Raw genomic sequence first — 20,000 nt, 5'->3', positions numbered from 1 at the left:
CCATTTTGAGTACTAGTACCTATCGTTGCGTCCCAAACTGGCCATTATTATAAAAAAATATAAGATAGTTACTTTAATACTGAAATCACTGCAAGCTTTCAAAACAATACCAATTTTTTCTCACTATAATTATTGTGTTACTTACTGTACACTTTCTATTTTTGATAACCTCACAGTTGGGACTAAATGTCACTTAAATTTAAAACTTTACAATTAATGCAAAATATTTATTAAATACATATTTTATTATTCTCTAAACTCATCACTTCACTAAAATACTTTAATCAACTTTGCATATCAAGATACATACTTGATATGCAAAGTTGACATAACTTGTTTAAATTCATCACTTAAAATGGTTACTGCAATCATTGTGCTAAATAGACTCAGAAAATGTTACAAGGAAACTAGTTATATGATCGCCTTAAACAACAGCACATACATACATACATTATGGAAACTGATTTTAAATGGGACATAATGAAACAAATTAAATACATTTTATTTGGTTAATAGTTTAACCAAATTAAATGTGTTTAATATGTAGGTATGTTTCGTGATATTATGTATCGTTGTGCCCCACTTTTGTGAACTATCACGGTCCCAAAAGTGGGACACAACAATACTGAAAAAAGTTACAATTTGGGGCGTAACGAAAATAAATCGATGATACGGTATGGTTATGACATTTTTGTTACTCTTCGTTGTATTCACATAGTTACGCTACGTCACTTCCATTTACCTAGATATTTATTAATTGTGTTTGTAAATGGATGGATCCTCTATCTAATGATAGTGTATCGCATTATGTTTCTCGGGCGGTTCGCACGCGAAGTAAAATCAATAACAAGGCAAATGGTATAGATTCGTTCTTATTCATTGGAGACAAAAACCTGCGTGCAGAGATCATTCGTAACACTCTTAAGTAAAGTGGATTTTTACGTGTCGTTACCACTGCAAGTCTACAGAGGTGAAATTCGGCTAACAATACTTTGAAAACTTGCAGTATCACATCTTTGTGCAATAAAGTGTACAGTGCAAGAAATAGCCGTTAAACAACTATGGCAAATTTCAAGTCGCTAGCATTGTTACTTTATGTTCACCGTTATTTCATCTTTATGTCGGTGGTACTCCGTGTTGGCGTTTGATGATGATGCCAACGGCAACATTTTACCACCGCACCGCTCGCCACCGGCAGGGAGTCCCTCCTCACACTCTGGAACCGAGTCGATCTCGTACTGTACGGTTTCAGAGGAACTTTCTCCCACGTACAATTAGGTTGTGGAATGAAGTCCCTGACGGGGTTTTCTCGCAGGAATACAGCATGGAATCTTTCAAAAGCCGCCTACATAAAATTAAAAAAAAAACATCCCATTTGTACAGAGCGCTTTGATTCCCCTTTCCTTAAGAGCTCTCATGCCAAAAAAGATTTGACATTGGCTCCGCCCAAATTTGTGAAACAAATATATGCCTGAAGTTCGCGTGACATGCGACAGGAGATGTTGAATTTTGCGCATTAAAAGTACCAAATTCGTTTTAGCGGAATAACTCTAAAACTAAAGGGATTAAAAAAAATCCGTAGTGACAGTTGTCGATCATGCATAAATATAATTAATTATCTAATTTTTGTCCTAATAACCTGTAGCATTTCGAGGATAAATCGAAAAAATGTCAAAATTAGAAGTAATTTCGTGATTTTTATCTATTGAGGAAACTTTATTGTTTTAAGTTTCTGATTAATGTCTAAGCTTGAATATATCGTGTAGTTACTCATACAATATTTTATTTTTAACTTTAAAGTGGATATACCCCTCTAAAACCAAATCGAAGATTAGGAATTTTTCCTCTGCTCCCTCTTAATGTATGTGGCAAAAAAACTAAATGTACTACTCTGTTTCCCAATAAACTACATTAAATATATTCTGGGGTTATTCAAGGCTAGAGTAAAAGAGGTCGTAAAGGAGAGTTCTGTCGCCAACCAGTAATGTAAGCATTACTGCGTTCCAGTTTTGAAAGGTATAGAAGTGCTGGTGAAACTACATTTACAGCACATGGCCCCGTCACCTGATATCATAAAATACAAGTCTGTAAAACTCTGAGTCATCGACCACCGCCATGGATCATCCATTCTTGCTGCAGTGGCAGTGTTTACACAAATGGATTTCAAATTAACGCCTCCTATTGCATCTTTGTGTATTACCACAATATTGGTTTAATGACCTCATGACTGGATTCTTTGATATCATAATTTTTGTCTTATGATTCATAATATATTTTTCATAGTATATCATTGACTTACAAATAAATGGACGACGGGTCTAATACAAAAACCACGAAAAAAATGTCCCAAGTCAACCTATTTAAACGTAGTGACGTGTAAAGGAATATGAAAAAGCTAAAACGTTGAATTTAAATTGTAATGTCATCGCAGTACTGTCTAATTTTGCTTGCTTCGCTGTCAGTCGAACAAATGAAGACTAAAGCGTGAATGACGCTCTGTATACGATTTTAACGCCCTATAAGTTCGGACACTTTTTAGCGCGGACCCGACGTCCATATAATTGTAAATCAATGTAGTATACATATTTTTATGGGTTATTTTAAAATCTATAAATGTTAGGTTTAAATCGGGTATATTTGTTTTTTTCAAACAAACCAACGTTTCGGGCCCTTTACAGGTCCCTTGGTCACGATTGACTCAAGCATGGCCATAGGACCTGTAAAGGGTAAAAACAAAAAAATATACGCGATTTGAATCCAAAACAATAGTTTCATTTCCTGTGTGTAACAATCGCGAAAAACCTAAGAACTCAATAAATGTTATTAACAGTTTTCTGTCTCCTCGGGAATTTCAAGGGGCAGGGCAGGCTGAGTTCATCTGCAGCCTTAGCATGAGCCCGAAAACAAAAGTTATTACTTCTTCGAACTGTCAATTTTCTCAAACAACTTTTGTGTCTGGGCTCATGCTAAGCCTGCTGATGTTGAGCTTCGTCTCTTGTCGATTAAGTGTTACATTATTGTGCTTTTAAATTGTGCCACATTAAATGAAATTGCTACAAAGGCTTTTAACACATTGCTTCTATAGAATTCAAATACGAAACTCCGTTAATATTTGCACACCTGTAACATAATGTACCTTATTTTATTTAAGATCTGTATAATTGGCAAATAAACGTGTTCTATTGTTGAATATTCAGACTCAAAATAAGCTGAAATCAAAATAAATTAAACACTGTATATAATTATAGCGTACTTGAACTGGGTACGAGATTTGAAAGTAAGGATAAAAATATATACGGTAAAAATACGGTTACATAAACGCATTTCAACTTAACTAGATCGCCGGCACAGGATTACGTAACCTCAAACTTTTTCGCATCATAGTCGTGTTTGTTGCGACAATTGCTTTATTTGACGGTAATGACGCTTTATGCATGTTATTATTGTTTTTTTATGATACCAAGCGACGGGACTAACAAGTTGTGCTTCTGGTGGTAAGCGACACGCCTATCTATAACAGTTGCAGTGCCACTCAGAGCTTTAAATCGCAAAGGTCTTAGGGGCACTGCCACTGTGCCCGTCACCCTGAGACGTAAGTTGACAAGTCCCATGTGCTTGTAATTTCATCAGAAACCGGAACGCGGTAATGCTCATACTACTGCTTGGTGGCAGAAATAGGTAAGGTGGCAGTACTTGCCTGGACAAACTATTTTACAAGGAGGTCTGCTGCTACCTAACTGTGCCTGTAATTTCACCATAGAAAGGGTTTATTGCACGCTTCGTGGTGTACATTATTAGAGCTAGTAATAACCGCCGTAACATTATCTAATCATAATGTGTACATAGGTGGTACTGAGAAGAACTAAAATCTTATATCATTATGTGGTATTCGCAAGCAACTTATAGCCTACTCCATCTGTTTACATAACGAAATAAGTTGTAGTAAGGCATAAATAGTAAATTAAATGAAATGTAAGTAAGAATCTAGCTTACGAGTTTCTCGTATGACTTTTTCTCAAGTTCATACGAGTTTCGTATTTATCGGTTTGGACCGTTTTGAGTGCGAGATTTGCCATTCCAGATCACTGGTATCTACGATATCGTTCTGTTTACACGGAGACGTTCAATAATCAATAGCAAGACGATTGTCGTCCACGTGGAAAGGCGATAATCGAGAATGTTTACATTTGTATATTTTTCCGTGTAAATGGGTCTGTTATATTAATTTAATCTTTCGTAAATTCCAGCAACTATCGATCACCTGCTGTTGAATGTGCCGGACAACGCGACGGTGCCGACCGGCAGCTGCTCAGGCAACAACAGCCAGTGGCTGACGATCAGCTGGCCCGCGCCCGCCAACACCACCAACAATCTGACGCTCGTCTTCCAACGCAACGACACTACACACAACTATGCCCTCAGCGCCGTCAATCTTACACTCAGTGCGCATATGTTCCCCAACGCTTGTGAGTATCCCATATTCTGTCGTTACTACGCATCAATAAGTTATATAAAATCATTTTAATGCAATAAAGATTCTATTCTATACGTCATTAGCCGTATAATCACTTACGTATTGGAAAATTCAAAATTGTGAATTTATTATAGTGTATAATCTCAGAGTATATACTTGGAAAATAACACGGAACAACTTTTGGAAGTCGTTTTATGTAACATAAATTATTGATTCATCACTTTGTGATGCAGCTACACTTGCTGTCATACTGAATGATTGCAAGATAGAATGGAATGTCCTTTGTTAAAATGACAACAGAACAGCAATGTGTTGTATAAAAGAATAAACTAATTTACAACAATTTGAATTTTTACGGACGTAATGCAAAAACGCTTTCTCTTTGGGGCAAACAAAAAATATAATAGATAGGTGTTACACAAACAGGTGTTAAACAAAAAAAAAAACCAAGAGTAGTATTAGTTAATTTAATGATATGAAATAAATATAATATAACATGAACATACTTATATAATAAATGTACATATTATAATCTAGAATCTAGATAACCTTATATAAGTAACTCTATGGTACATTTACATCGGGTCGTCTGCCGCCTTCGCTTACAAAGTCCTTATTAACCAAAAATTCCCCACGTAATGTCTTGAGAAAAAAAAAACAATTTTAATAACACACAATTTTAACAGTTATAGGATATCTAACTATTTTTCCGGATTTAAATCGCGTATATTTGTTTTTTCAAACAAACCAACGTTTCGGACCCTTTACAGGTCCCATGGTCACGGTTGACTATGACCATGGGACTTATAAGTATGGGAAAATAGTTTCATTTCCTATGTATAACAATCGCGAAAACCTAAAAAGTCGATAAAAGCAGTTATATTATTTTTATTCCGTCATTATTTTGCCACATCTTGCAAATGGCAACGCATACAATACGCAAAATAACTATTTATAAATTTGGGAGCACATCGCATATTTGTGTGGTGTTTCTATACAAACGAATGATGTGCGATGTTGCAAAAAATATATCAGTACGTTCATTGTTATTATTTATGTTCTTTTTATCAACGACCATCAAAGTATCGATTTAATGATAAAATGTAAAAATCCGGCATTATTCCAATCCCTGCAGGGTTTGGGGAATTCCCCACAAATTGGCGACTGTGCCCACCACGCGTATCGCGGTGGGGCGCGGCCGCCGCAGACACGTGGAATTAAGCCATTCGATCAATGAGCGACACGGTCGCTTTCAGCCAGCGGCCAGATTTAAAGACTAGATGTAAAGTTTACATCTAGTCGCTTCGGACGTCTTCAGCTGCGAAAGACGACTCAGATGCGCCATTGGGATATAAATTTAGGTCTTGCAATGAACGAATGAAATATCTTTTATTGTGGATCAAAAATTACAATGACAACACAGAAGAATAAGAGTTGGAGGGGCGGTGCAACCACAGAATACATTCTTATGGAAGTGGTTCCTATAAATACACTACACGTGGAATACTAACAATCTATACGTATATAAAATTAACTTATATACTTTTATACGAAAATAAAATATGTAACAAATGGGTCATTCTCGGGTTAGTATTCTGTGCGTAATTTCCGTGATAATTTTTATGATTTAAGTATTCAAGTATATTATCATGAAATATTAAATAATATTTCAAGGTATCATTTTCGAATATTAGATAATATTTCACGATGCCATACTCGAATACTTAAGAAATAAAAATTGCCACGGAAATAAGGCAGTGAACACTAACCCGAAAATGACCTAAAAATGGTCAGGTGGGGCAAGAGGAACTACTTCATTTTGAGTCAAACGTTTTGGGCTATAGGAAAAACAGTCCGCGTTATAATAATTTTAAAGTATACTGCTCTGTGTTTATTAGCTTTACATGTTTTAACAATCATTATGCTAAATTCATATAAATAAATACTTAACGTTTCACTTACCCCAAAAGATATAAAGAAGATATTTCCATGATATAAAGAATTGAATTGACATCTGATATAAAGAACTGAATCTTCAGACATCGTTTGGGCCGATTTGGGGATAGTGCAACTCGTGTTAATATTAAGACTGTATATTTTAATTGCTATGAAATTAAATAACAATTAATATTAACGATCAAAATAGGCACTACGCGATACGTACGACAGTGTAGTAACGACGACTACCCTTTATGACGATCCAGTCGTGCCCGCCAACAATGTCACGACTCTGTCGAAGCGCGGGACCCGTAGTTGTGCGGACTTCACCGCTAGGTGGCGCGATTGCGTTCTATTTAATGTCCGTACTCACTACTGTCTCCGACGAATATAAATAAACATAACGAAATTATTTTATTTATTATGAACCAATTTATAATATACAATTTAAAAATTTTTATACTTTTAATTTTATTTCGTAATTGTTCTTATACTGATTTGAAAAGTTACGTTAAGTTATAATATTTTTTTATTGTATTTTAACTTTGATTTAATGATTTTGTGGTTTTGAATTTTGATTTTATAATTTAAATTTATTTTTCATAATTGTTTCATTTTATAAAGTCAATTCTAATATTAGTTTTTAAGTACTTTTACTAACAAATATTATGGATTGAGAATGAAATAAATAAATTTATTTATTTCAGACATATATAAATTTGACTGCCTCCGTGGCCTACGGTTACCTGACACGCAGAGGTCCCAGGTTCGATTCCCGGGCCGGGAGAAATAGTTGTATGGCCTACAATTATTTCTCTAGTGAGTTTGGATGTAATTTGTGGTTGTCTATGTGTGTGTCCATGGCACCCGCGACACAGGGTATCCCTAGTGCGGGGCTATATTGAGTGTGTGCGTTATTTATTATTATTATTAATTATAACTCTAGGCGATGTCACTCCCGCAACGGCTAATGTTTTCTCTTGTCACGTGATCAGCGATGCTGACGCCCACTGTGGAGTCGTGGCACGGCGCGGAGTGGCTGACGCCGCTGGCGACCTCGTACCGCTGCGCCGCGCCCGCGTCCCTCAACATGGGCGCCGCCCACGACAGCGTCACCGCCTCGCTCACCCTCTCGCAGCTGCAGGAGGAGGCCTTCCGTTCGGCGCACGGCACTTCGTTCAGCGCTGGTGAGACTCGTTACTTTTTCCACTATTCTTTATTTATCCCTAGGAAGGAGAAAGTGCCTAATTTTTTTTTATTTGCTACGAGTAACACAAACTAACAGTTTTCCGCATGGACGGTGGCGCCATATTATTTACCCGCGCTAGTGCGTTTGTTCTTGGAAAAAAAATACCGCGAAAACTTCTGAATTTTGGTTCGTGATAAACGATAGAAATAAACAAAATTTATTTTTAAAATGTCAAGTGGCAGTGAATATGACTTGGTTCAAAGAGCAAAAGTTGTAATTGATTATCTTTTGCCGCAGAAATCTAGAACGATTAATTTAAAAACTTATGAAAGTAAAAGAAACAGCCATGGTCCGTATTGAGAAGAAAAAGACCCAAGCGTTTTATTTGGGGTATTAGAGTCAAGTTAGTCTGTATTCAGTCGTACTATTTATGTGCAAGTGTGATGAAAAGTCAATAGTAAGTCATAACCCGTTCCTGTAGCGCCTCGTATGTCTTGTACGGTGATTATAATTCTGAACGGATAAACGGAGTTCGAAGCGGTTTCTTAAGGCTGGTTTGATCAGGATGTTTTAACTATATATCGTCGTTGCAAATTTAATATCTCCTATGTGTTAAAAGTAACTATCATAGAAAAATGAAAGAGAGTTTTCTGTAAAATTTTCCTAGTGTTTTTAGAGTATTTTTGTTCTATATTGTTATTTGGATAAATAATGATATTTAAATGTATAGCAACAACGTTTCTGTATCTTTGAATACGCTTTCCAAATATTTACAAAACTTCTTGTCGACCAAAATGACACATAAGAGGTTTTAAATTTGCAATGACGATATGATGAATATCTATTCAGCTGTTTGAAGATTACCAAATCTTTTCGCTATTTAGTGTACCAACCATACAACGGAGTTTTAAATTTTTTTAATTTTATTACAGTGTGTGCATTATGTAGTTAATCACGAACAGGACTTTAGTATCTTGTCTAATTTGTGTTACTGATTCGTAATTTCTGTTGAGGTTTTTTTTTTGTAAAATCTCCTGTGCCGTCTGTATTGCGTCAGAGCCGTGTGTTCCTAGGTTCGCACTCCGCAGAATTCGATTTGCGATCTCTCAGACGTGGTTTACCTTTTACCTTCGACCTTGCTGATTTTTTACCTAGTTAACTAATAAGGAAAAAAACACGCTTGTATGGCGTCACACGGCCGCCATTTTGGATTCTCCTCATATATGTCATAGCACAGCAGTGGCGAGGCGTCCATATAACTCGATTCCCATCGACTTGCCTAAAATTTCCCTCGTTCCTATTAGCAGTTGCACCGCGCATACCCCAACCACTTAAAAACATTTATTCAAAATATTCACTATTGAACGCGTATTAACTTGTCCCGATGCATCTCAACCAATTAGCGCGAGGTAAGCCGGCGGATCGGCGAGTTCTATTTCATTCATGAAATGTACGCGCTCCCATCAAAATATATATAAAGAAATGACGGCCGAGAAGCCGCAATAATTCGAGTTATTGTCGAATAGCGTACACGTAAATATAAACCTTATTCCAACACGTTATACTTTAATTTGTTTTAATGTCAGAATCGTTGCCAGATTTAAAACTTTCTTAAAATAATGTAACAAAATTATTATAATAGCAAAGTAATACAAAATATGATTAATTTCTATTTTGTAAATCTTAACGATAAACAGTGTTACATACGTATTTAGTTGGGTGTTTCTTTCTAATAGGTCTAAGGGATACGATATACGTAACGAATGTATGTAAAAGGTCATGGTAATTCGTCGGTAATTAAAATAACAACACTTAGCATTCAAGTGTTTGTTTACATACTTTCGTTTCGTATCGCGACGGGCAGTTTATAATGTAAGATTACTTTAAAAGCTATGGTTATTTTATGTGTAGAATAAGTTATCCCGTGAAATTAAGTGAACTAGTATGTTGTGTCCTAATAAGTGTTGTCAACAACAACAAAATGTCGCCAAGCGCCTTTTTAACGGGAAAAGACATTTTTGATAACGTGTTTTTTGTTTTTTTCAAAAAGTTAAAGCTTCGGCTTTACCAAGGAAAATTTTCACGTCTCGCCACAGTAGCGCAGACAAAATACCAATACATAAAAAATTAGAAACCAAGTAGTCACAAATTTTTTTGTAAGTAAATAGATGTCAAAATATCGCTTAATCTTGTGACAAAGTCACGTCTTGCGGTATGGTATAACTATGTAAAATTTTAGCGGGAAATTTGAATTGCGTAAAAGCGAAACCCCGCCGCGCAAAATGGGGTGTATTTTGTAACCGATCAGCGTACAACATGAGAAGACATAATAATATGTATGTATAGTTTTCCACCTACGGCAAACATGCTCTACATTTTTATTATTCGATAAGAGCCTGGAGGTTTATATGAAACAGTTTAAGTATTTTTAGTACTAAAAGATTGTGGTGTTATAGTACATATGATTACTAAACAATCGTACAGTCGATTAAAATTTAACACTTTTAATCAACTTACAACTGTTGTATAAGACGTTTTTGTTTTCTACTAACTGCCACTAAAACACAACGTGTGCTAAAAATTCTTGTAAAATATTTTAAAAGAAAGTTCTAGTTTAATTAGATTTATCGGTATGTAATTAAAAATGCGTAGTAACAGAAGGCGTGGCTCAAAAAGGAGGCGCGGACGACGCCGACGAAAGTAAGACTGTCAGAAAATTATAATCAAATCTTTTTTCGAATTTTTAAATAGTAAGGTACCATGACACTCTGCCGCGGAAGCTCATGATTAGAGTCAAGATCAAGTGTAGTTAAGAATAGTGGCTTGTTAATGGCTACCCATAGAGCTACGATTCAACTGCCATTGCAATTTTTTGGTATTCTGCTCTTCAATAGCACGTCGATGGCGTAGTCTGATTATTATTTGAGATAAAAATACATTTCATTTCAAGACTAAATTGCTTTTAAACGAGATAACAAGTCTAAATGTTATTTTAAAAAACAAAAACCCGACTGTAAAAATATTTAGCAGGAAAGATAAAAAAGATTGCCCCCTCACTATTTTGATTATTTTTATAGCCTATGACATTATCAAGCCGTTTAGGCAGTACAGCGTGAAAAAGAAATGGGACATACATTCATTTGAAAAATATATCGCTCCCGCAGTCGGGTAAAAATAAAGATATGCTTAGTAATTTCCATGGCAATTTTGGTAAAGTCACATCGATCGTTAGTGATTGCATGGAAGAAGGCTGCTATCACTGCCCTTCTATTGAGACTCAACTGTCATTGCAACTAGACTTTAGTAGAATAACAAATATTGTCATAATTGCAATATAATGTCAGTGGAGTCTCACTGAAATTAAAATAACCAGAGGGTTAAATTTTGCCAGAAATAAAATAAAATCGTCTTTATTTGACAATACAATATAACATACAAACAAATATAAAATATTAAATAAATCGTTCATAAATAAAAAAAACAATAGAAAAAGGAAAAAAAATAATAAAAAACAATTAAAATAAATAAACAAAAAAAGCACGTCAAAAAGGACCATGACACAGCATCTGAAGACTATGCTGATGACATAACCCTCGCTGATATTCTGAAATTACTGAATTGTAAGAACGTTTGTAATGGATAGTCATTAGAAACGTTATCGTATTCTTTATTCTTATTTTTACAGTTGATCTATTAGTATCAAAAGCAGTCTAATTCTCTGTTGAAGATGTTCCAACATGTGAGTGAGAAATCAGATGACGCTTATCATACCCATACCGTACCCAGCGTTGAAACTATTTATTCTGAGGAATGAAAAAATGGTTGTGCCCATACCAAGTGACCTAATTATGCTGGGAGAGAGGCGCGAGAACTAGCGTTGACGCTATGCGTTTCCCAGTTTGTAAGTAGCGCTCCATGGATCCCAGACGTGAAGTCTCATACGACTAATTACTCTATCTATTGTCTTTTGAAAGCTGTATCCGTATACTCCCCACCCGATCAGATGGTGGTATGAGACGGTGTGGCGAAACAGGTTAGCAGATTGGGACGAAATGCTATATTTCTTTGCTTCGTATCCCTAGTCGGCTTGCTTTATTTCAGGGAACTCATCGAGCTGTGCTGATTCTATAGTCGAAGTCTTGCGTTTAGGTATGGAGTATTACATACCACACTCATACCGTATGTTTTAGAACTGACTGTAGTTCTAGTAAAGCACAAAAACAGCGCATGCACAACTGCGTATCCGAATACTCTGAAACTGAAGAGAAGTCTGCGTCATGCTAAAAAGAACTCGGAACTCTGCGAGGTCTAAACGTGAATAAAGTTAGCGGGAATGGAATTCCAGCAATAGTCCTGCGTAACTGGAAGCTAGCAAACGTACAGCCTGTGCCAAAAAAACGAAGCAATGCTAACCTGTCAACTATAAACTGGTCTCAGGCACTTTTATATTCTGCAAAACTATAAAACGTGTTTCTAATAACCATCTTCTCGACAACGACCTTCTCAGTGATGGCTAGTACCGATTCCGACGAGATTCACCCCTCGCTACCCCAAAAGTTACCCGTTTCCGTCTCGATGACGCTGTCGCTGTTCTGTAGAATACGATGATATTATGAGTTACGAATTTGTGTTTTAATAGTTTAAAGACAAAACCGAATATCCCGAAAAACTCGATTTTTCCTTAGCTGAAAACCGGGTTCCAAAATGGACGGTTATTCGAGTTTTTTCGGTTAACCGGGTAACCGGTTTGCTGTAATCACTAGCTGCTTGCAATCGGGCAATACTTTTATGCAATGAACTGCCATTTTACTCCGTCTGAAAAAAGACTGACTTTAGAAACTGCTGGATACTTATTTCCTTCTAAAATTGCGATAAATTCTTACAACAGTTGCCTCCATTGACGTTTAGTTGTCCGAACTGACGTCTTTAATAATAAAACAATTTAAACAATAACAAACGAAAAAAGAAGGAAAGTAACCAGCAGGATGTTTTATACAGGTATTTTACGAACTCGTTGGTGTATTTTAGATCTACAAAATCTGGAACCACGACCATTACGACGAAAATGACAGGTCCAACATACACTACTCAAGTTATTCCACCGGACTTCCATGTAACGTATATTAGACTTCTGTTACGTCAAAATATGATGATCTAGATGCTATTCCCAATGATGAAAGTACCATTTTATTTCAGTATAAATTTAAATCAGGCGAATTAAGTTCTGAGGCAAATACATTGAAACAAATTGAAGCGCTGGACATTTGTTTAAGAAATTCTCGTGACGGTACGTCCAATATTTAATACTATCGATTATCATAAAAAGCCCGCTCTGTGCCAGAAGGTTTTAACGGAAAGTCTATTCTGCATCAATGAATGCGAATTAGTGCTGTAATGTTGTATTGAAATAACCAACTCAAACCGTATCACGCGTGAACAATTCGCGCGCTAGTGTAATTTTCAACAAAAACAAATAATTTTGTACCACCAAACGTCACACTCGCGGTACGTTGACCCAAATAAATATCACCGCGTTTAAATTACTGACTGACTTATTAAATCCATGTGTGCAAGCTCATGTGCTATTATTAAAATAAACACGTTTGTTGGCATCGCCAACTAGTGAGCGTCTGCTAGACGTCAGTTGCCTAGTAAACTAGACAAACCACCCAGTTCTGTGGCCGCTCGCTAGTTGGCGTTAGTCTACTCTAGTATATAAGTAAAATTATAAAACTTGCTCTCTCTCTTATCCATCATCTCAACACGAAACATACAAGCCACAGCCTGCGTTTTCATTTACCAGGTACCACGGTTTAACAGCGTTACACCTAGTTATGTCTGTATACACAGACGGGCGTGTCGCTTACCACCAGGGGCACGACTTGTTCGTCTCTTCTTTGGTATTATAAAAAATGTCTCAAAACTCGAACTCTTTCAAGTTGACTTGTTCTATAAATTAATTCCATAAATTTCTGTAATTGAAACTATACAAATGAAAGAAACCGTTGCTAACTTAGTATTTTACTATAGCAAGTGGACTTGGCGTTAGTAGCGTACCTCGTCGGACAAAACCGTCAGGCGTTTGTTTCGAAAAGTTGCGTTGCGAAATCGCGTTCTCGATTATAATAGTCAGGTTTAGTTTGTTTAAAATTAAGTGACGTGAATGTTGACCTTGCAATCTTCGCCATTGACGTGTTACACTGTCCAGTGTTCTGACTATTGTTATATACTTAGTAACCGTTAAAATCGTATCACACTTCCTTCCTATTTTAATCTATAATCTAATCTAGGCGGCGATGGTAGACAGCACGGTATTTGTGTTCATTTCGTATGAAGATTAAAATTGTTTGATTCCATTTTTGACTTATGAAGTTCTAAAGGGAGTCACCTCGTCGGTCATCGTTACCGCCGATCGACGAGAGGGTCCGTAAACTGTAACTTCTGCTGCCGTAGAACGGATCGAAGCAATTCGGACGTCTTCGGAAATTCCTTTCGCAACGCAATATTGATAGTGTATAGAATACGTAAACATTCGAAAATGCTAATCACTTCCTGTCATCGCGATTAGTTTACACAGCTCGATGTACCTTTTATTTATTCATTTCGTTCCATTATGTTTTCTAATTAAGATCAGCTAATGAGATTGTGTGAGAGAGCTAAACATCTTGCCCTCATGCCGATAACGTTATCTCAGGAACTGTAGTTATTAATGGCTACGGGTTAGTATGGGTCGACCTCTAAAAGACAACCTTGTTATAATAAATACAGCGACAAACGATTGTCACTTTACACGTTCCTGACAAACCTCCTTTCTTTCACTTATATTCATCAATATTTTCATACAAGCTCTCTTATTCTTCTCACTACGCACTCCAGCCTTTTTAAGAACCTTTCCGATTTGACCTGAAAGCGTCTTTCGTGGCCGTCCTGTTCCATTGTTTCATTCATCCGCTCCACGTGCGTTGGAATATGTCAACATCTTGTGAACAGAAGTATCAAACTGGACCGGGATTAGAATTTATACCCATGTATTCGCAAGTCAATCTTGTTACTACTATGCTATTACTGTCGCTGTAACCGTAATAGGAATATAATATTCGCCAGATGCGAACGAGGCGTGACCCATTGCTTACGATATCGCATCGAACAAAAACATGCTTGTTCACAAATTTGTGCAGTGCATTGTCATTGTTTGGTTAGATGCTTCGAACAGGGTCAAATAAATAAATAAATACATAAGGTAAGCATTGTTAGGTAAATATTTATTTTCTCACCATTTACGTCAATGTACATAGTTAATCCGGCTCGAAGGACTAGTATAGGATCTGAAAAATGTTCCAATAAAAGAAAAGGACGTTCTGATGGTCAAGTTTCATAGTATACTTATGCATGTACGAGGCGTGTCCGTAAAATTAGTTCCACGGGCTACCACTGGCGCTAGGATCGTTTGTATGCGCGACCAGGCAACAGAGGCAGGTTGTTTGGTTCCCCCACTCCAATCCCTCACCTTGCTAGCCTCGCTGCGACGTTTAGTCTTGGCTCAGCAGCCGTCAGCGATGGAGCTTCCTCTTGCGTCTCCCGCCAGCTGCGAGTTGCGGTCTGTTATTCGTTTTCTGGCCGCTAAGAAGAAATCAGCGAAGGAAATTCACGAAGAACTTTGTCAAGTGTATGGAGAAGAGTGTATGAGCTCTGGGATGGTGCGCAGATGGGTCAGGGACTTTAAAAATGGCCGAACAGACGTCCACGACGAAGCCCGTGCAGGGCGGCCATCGGTTTCCGACGAAACAATTGCCAAAGTCGAAGCGGCAATGCTTGAAGATCGACGGACTACAGTTCGGGAACTGTGCGAAAAGATTCCGGAGGTCAGCCAAACCACAATTGACAAGATTTTGACTGAACATTTAGGCTATTCAAAGGTCTGCGCAAGATGGACAGGCGGCAGAGTTCTATGACTCTGGTTTGAAAAAGTGGGTGCCTCGAATGCAGAAATGCATACAACGCAACGGCGATTATGTAGAAAAATAAAAGAAAGCCTGAACTTTCCAAAAATGTACTATTCTTTGCAAATAAACCAGTTTTTTGATGTGAAAAAAATTCGTGGAACTTATTTTACGGACACGCCTCGTATATTTTTTTACTGAAGCACATTTGTCGCTGATGGCCTTGTTTGCGTCTCTAATTCAATCCCCATTACTAGACAGGCTACTAGACAATAACGCTAATTGTGCTATAGGGGAGGATCTACACGAGTATGAACCAAGGGACTTTTCGTTCTCGCCAAGAACGATACTTAGGTGTGGAGTGTGGAGTTTTGCGTTCTGGTTAGCCTGTAACGTGGTTTGAGTGATAAGGTCGCGGAATTTGTTGAGAATTCATGTATTGTAAACTTTTTGACGGTAATACAATATCGATAACATCCTAATAGCGTGTTTTGCAAACAAACCAAAACCGGTTCAACGTTATCTAGCGCCTTATATAAAATATTTTTTTTAATGATGAATGTTTATGGTAATTAAAATCTCCATAGTCTCCATTATTTCTGTTTTGTTTTATTACATTTTTCTATTTAAGTACAGTTACTTACATTGTACATTAGTACGTGTACATATTGTACTACATGTACAATTTTCATTTCTACAACAACACGGGGTGTAATTAAAAAGTTCGAGGCGTATCTTGTATTATTATTATGATATAAGGAACCATTTTTGCTTGAAATATTTCTCAAAACAAGAAATAGTGTTGTTTTTGTTGTAAAATAAGTTTAAGGTGAAGTAGAAAGATGACATTTGTGTGTTCGATAGCGCGTGAGTGCGGCGGTGGTGACGTCCCGGACGCGGTGCCGATCGCTGTGGGGTGCGCGCTGGGAGGGTTGGTGGTGGTGGTGCTGGTGGCGTACCTCGTCGCGCGCCGCCGCTCCGCCGCGAGGGGATACCTCTCTATGTAAACGGCTCAAGGGTTAGTATACATAAAAAAAATATTTGCATATTTATATACACTGTAAATTGTAAAAATTGATTCTACAACTTTTCAAACGACAAGAAGTCTACGGGTACATCTTTACTAGACTCTTCTCCTTTAGTTAGTGCAGTAAACTGTGCGAAGAATTGAAATTAACGTAGGAGTTATGTTTTCTATGTTCAATTGACAGTATAATTTAATAATAATAATAGACTTTTCATTTTAAGTTTGTTGAGATAACTCCGTCTTGAGTCAACATAACAAAGGAAATTATTTCTCGTTAATACAACAAAGTCTGTGTACTAAATTGGTACCTGACTTCCAAATGCTTACCACTTTATTAAACAAAACGCAATAGCGATAAAAATAAATTAATACTTAAATTAATTATATTAACTTTACTCTTATTATATCGTTTCAATTTGACAATAAACATGTTTGATAAAACAATACTTTTGTAATTAAATTTCAGATTGTATAATATATTTGTAAATAAAAAAAAAAATCGGTCGAGAAAAATCTATAAAAACAAATGGGTCAAGTTAAGAAATATATGAACTAACTTAAATTATTTTTTGTGTTTAACTTTTGAATAAATATAATGTATCGTATAATGTATGCCTGTTCTCGAACAAAGGAAGGAATCCCCAGTGTTATGAGGACCAGAACAACGAGGTTCAATCCAGACACTACCCGGTGTTCTGGTTAACCAGAACCAATTTATAAAAAGTTTATTTCCCAAATTCGTCCGTTCGGTACACTGCAATCGTCAATGCAATAGAGTGCAGGGTCGTAAAGGCCGTAGAAATAACTTATATAGAATCAACCCAAAATCACAGAATACAATTACCGCCCATCATTTTAACTACTTATTAATCATCTTCTGTCTTTTCAGGCAATCATCCTGGGTAGTGAGTAACCACAGTCAATATAAAAGAATGAACACAAACCTTCAGGTAACCCGATCCGTATCACTTATGGCATCGCCCATTCTCGCGGCCAAATTCACAATGTATTAGCGCAAATGCAATCTTCTAACATTTCACATTTAGTTTTTCAAAGTAGGTAGTGTAATTGCTCAAACTCTCGGTTTGATACGTCACATTTGACAGCTATCATGTGACGTCACTTAAAAACAAAGTACGTGGTCGAGTCGTAGTTAGATTGTTCCAGTCATCATAGAGCGCTTGCTACCTAGTAATTAACCATTAAAAACTCTAGAAGAGAGCTTTCCCAACTATGAGTTTGGTTTCCGTCTGTCGAATTTGTTGCTTTTACAAGCGGAATTTCTTCTAGAATTAAACGCCACTTGACAGCTGTCAAATATGTCAAATTATAACAAGAGTACTTTCCTTTGATGCGGTACCTACAATCCGGAAGATTAGAGAAAAAAGAATGTATAATTCTATATTAACATTAGATTATGTAGATAAACGTGTACTAATATTACTACGTCTTCAAAGAACTATCAATATTTTTATATTCATAGTGTTATCAATATTTAGCTTTTAATGTATCTGTAAGGCCCGTGTTAATAAACCAATCAAAATAAATCCGGTATAAAGCGTAACTGAGATGTCAAGGTGGTTTTTGACAACTCTCAAATTATATGCGTTATCAATGAGTAATCGTTGATGTGAATTCGGGTTATCTTATTCATAAAGACAGTGGATTTAGGCAACTTTTTAATATAAATCCAGCACTTGAGATGGATTTATTACCACTTGCCTAAAAATCCTTTTCGCTTATTTATTTCATTTATTCTTTTTCTTTTCTTTTTATTAATCTTTTTTTTTTAATGGGTCAGTCTTGAACAAATGTTGTGCCCTCTTTTAAAAGATGGCTATGGTTTTTGTTATTATTTCTTTTTTGAATATAAGCTATAAAAGCTTCATAACATAACATACTCGAAAGTCAACTGTTTTAAAAACTATGACCATAAAAATCCCGCCATTTTTTTCTAAAAAAAACAGATGTCTATGAAAATATTGATAATTTCTTTGAAGATTTCGTTAGACGTTGAAAAGAAACATGAATATGTGAGAAATTTGATCAATTTGATTTAATTATTACCATAATTCCGTGGTTTGTCTTGCGCAATATTTATTTCGGCCATAATAGTAGAAATGTAGATTTTTATGTTTTTTTTTTGTTATGATTATTATTCTGACTTTGATATCTTAAAATTTTGCTTTTATTTTATTTTCGAAATCAAAATTGTTTTAGTGCAAGAACTGTGTAAAATTGTGATGATAATTCGTAGTTTTAATGAGAAAGGTAGTGGGTATTTTGTCATTCGTTATTCACCGGTAATAATGTATATTTATGATTTTAAGCCTGTGTTTTATATTGTATTTCGTGTATTTTAATGCAACTATCGTGAATATTATTGTATCCAAAGATTCTTTGTACAATTGAAGCAGAAAATATACATTTTAAATATTAAAATTTGATTTTCATTTTCGACGCAAAATACATTCTTTAGTTATTTCACTTCCCCTTCCAAACTTTAATAATTGTTATTATTTTATTTATTTAGCATTGGCAATGACCTTCAGATACCAATAAAACATGGAAAATATGAATCAGTCTATGTTAAAATACCTGAATAAAAACAATTTCATAATACCTGCTTGATAAAATACCTATTATTTTTTTTCCAGTGTTCTGTGTAGGAATATGATTAAAAAAATACGAATACGATTAAAAAAATAAAGAAATTTACGATGGCGGGAAAGCAACCCTTAAATTTATATATTTTATTTAAATATGTGTTTATTTGTTCGCAGTCGAAGTGAAAAACAGTGTGTTTAAGTTTGATGTTAAAACCAATAGGTATAATTTCTTAAGCTTTTAAGCATTTATTGTTAAATGGATTATTTTTACATCTATAATAAACAATCTATTATTATTGTACTGTGTATTTTCTGCCTCATCCGGTACGTTACATTAGACTTATACTGTTACAAATTGATGTCGGCACTGATATCATATTTGCACCGAGCCCATAATAATAAATAATTACGATTAAAAAATATTATTATGATGTATACTTAATATAATAATATTATTATGTTGTAAAAGTCCGTAGGTAGTAGTTAGTTGTTGACGCAGTGTCTGTCTCCTAAACTCAATACAATTTGCTATTGATTTACAAATTTTGTTTTGCCGTTAATAAATTAATAGGTATATGAAAAGATTAGATGGTACCATTTGATTGCACATCAATTGCGTGCCCTAATTTTCCATCCTAATGTTGTGTGCAGTAAGGCCGCACGCTTACATCACTGTTTTGAGTTGAATTTTTTAATGTGCAATATAGAATATTTTTTATTTACGTTCATTTTATGTTAATAACTAAAAAAAAAACGCTCTGGACATAATTAGGATTACTTCCTGATATCGGTATAGTAATCAATAATAAATTATATTAAAAAT

General features: G+C 35.7%; 1 protein-coding gene and 1 long non-coding RNA gene across 2 annotated transcripts in view; both read left to right on the top strand.

Moving 5' to 3' along the window:
* LOC113232530 (lysosome-associated membrane glycoprotein 1) overlaps positions 1-18,522 on the top strand; it is a 62,556-nt gene extending 44,034 nt beyond the window's left edge. Inside the window, exons 3-6 of the mRNA XM_026467292.1 lie at positions 4,248-4,466; positions 7,408-7,599; positions 16,406-16,559; positions 17,458-18,522. Of these exons, the coding sequence (XP_026323077.1) occupies positions 4,248-4,466; positions 7,408-7,599; positions 16,406-16,548 (554 nt within the window). The 3' untranslated portion in view covers positions 16,549-16,559; positions 17,458-18,522. The remainder of the gene's footprint in view (positions 1-4,247; positions 4,467-7,407; positions 7,600-16,405; positions 16,560-17,457) is intronic.
* On the top strand, positions 10,073-12,826 carry LOC113235506. Its single transcript, XR_003310874.1, has 3 exons — positions 10,073-10,301; positions 12,630-12,714; positions 12,798-12,826. It is a non-coding gene; the product is annotated as an uncharacterized LOC113235506 (long non-coding RNA).
* Positions 18,523-20,000: the final 1,478 nt, after the last annotated feature.

This window comes from Hyposmocoma kahamanoa, unplaced genomic scaffold, assembly GCF_003589595.1.
Source record: "Hyposmocoma kahamanoa isolate Upper Pololo Valley unplaced genomic scaffold, ASM358959v1 102, whole genome shotgun sequence".
Lineage (NCBI taxonomy): Eukaryota > Metazoa > Arthropoda > Insecta > Lepidoptera > Cosmopterigidae > Hyposmocoma > Hyposmocoma kahamanoa.
The sequence above is the reverse complement of the archived record's forward strand: the minus strand, read 5'-3'. Positions and strand labels throughout refer to the sequence as shown.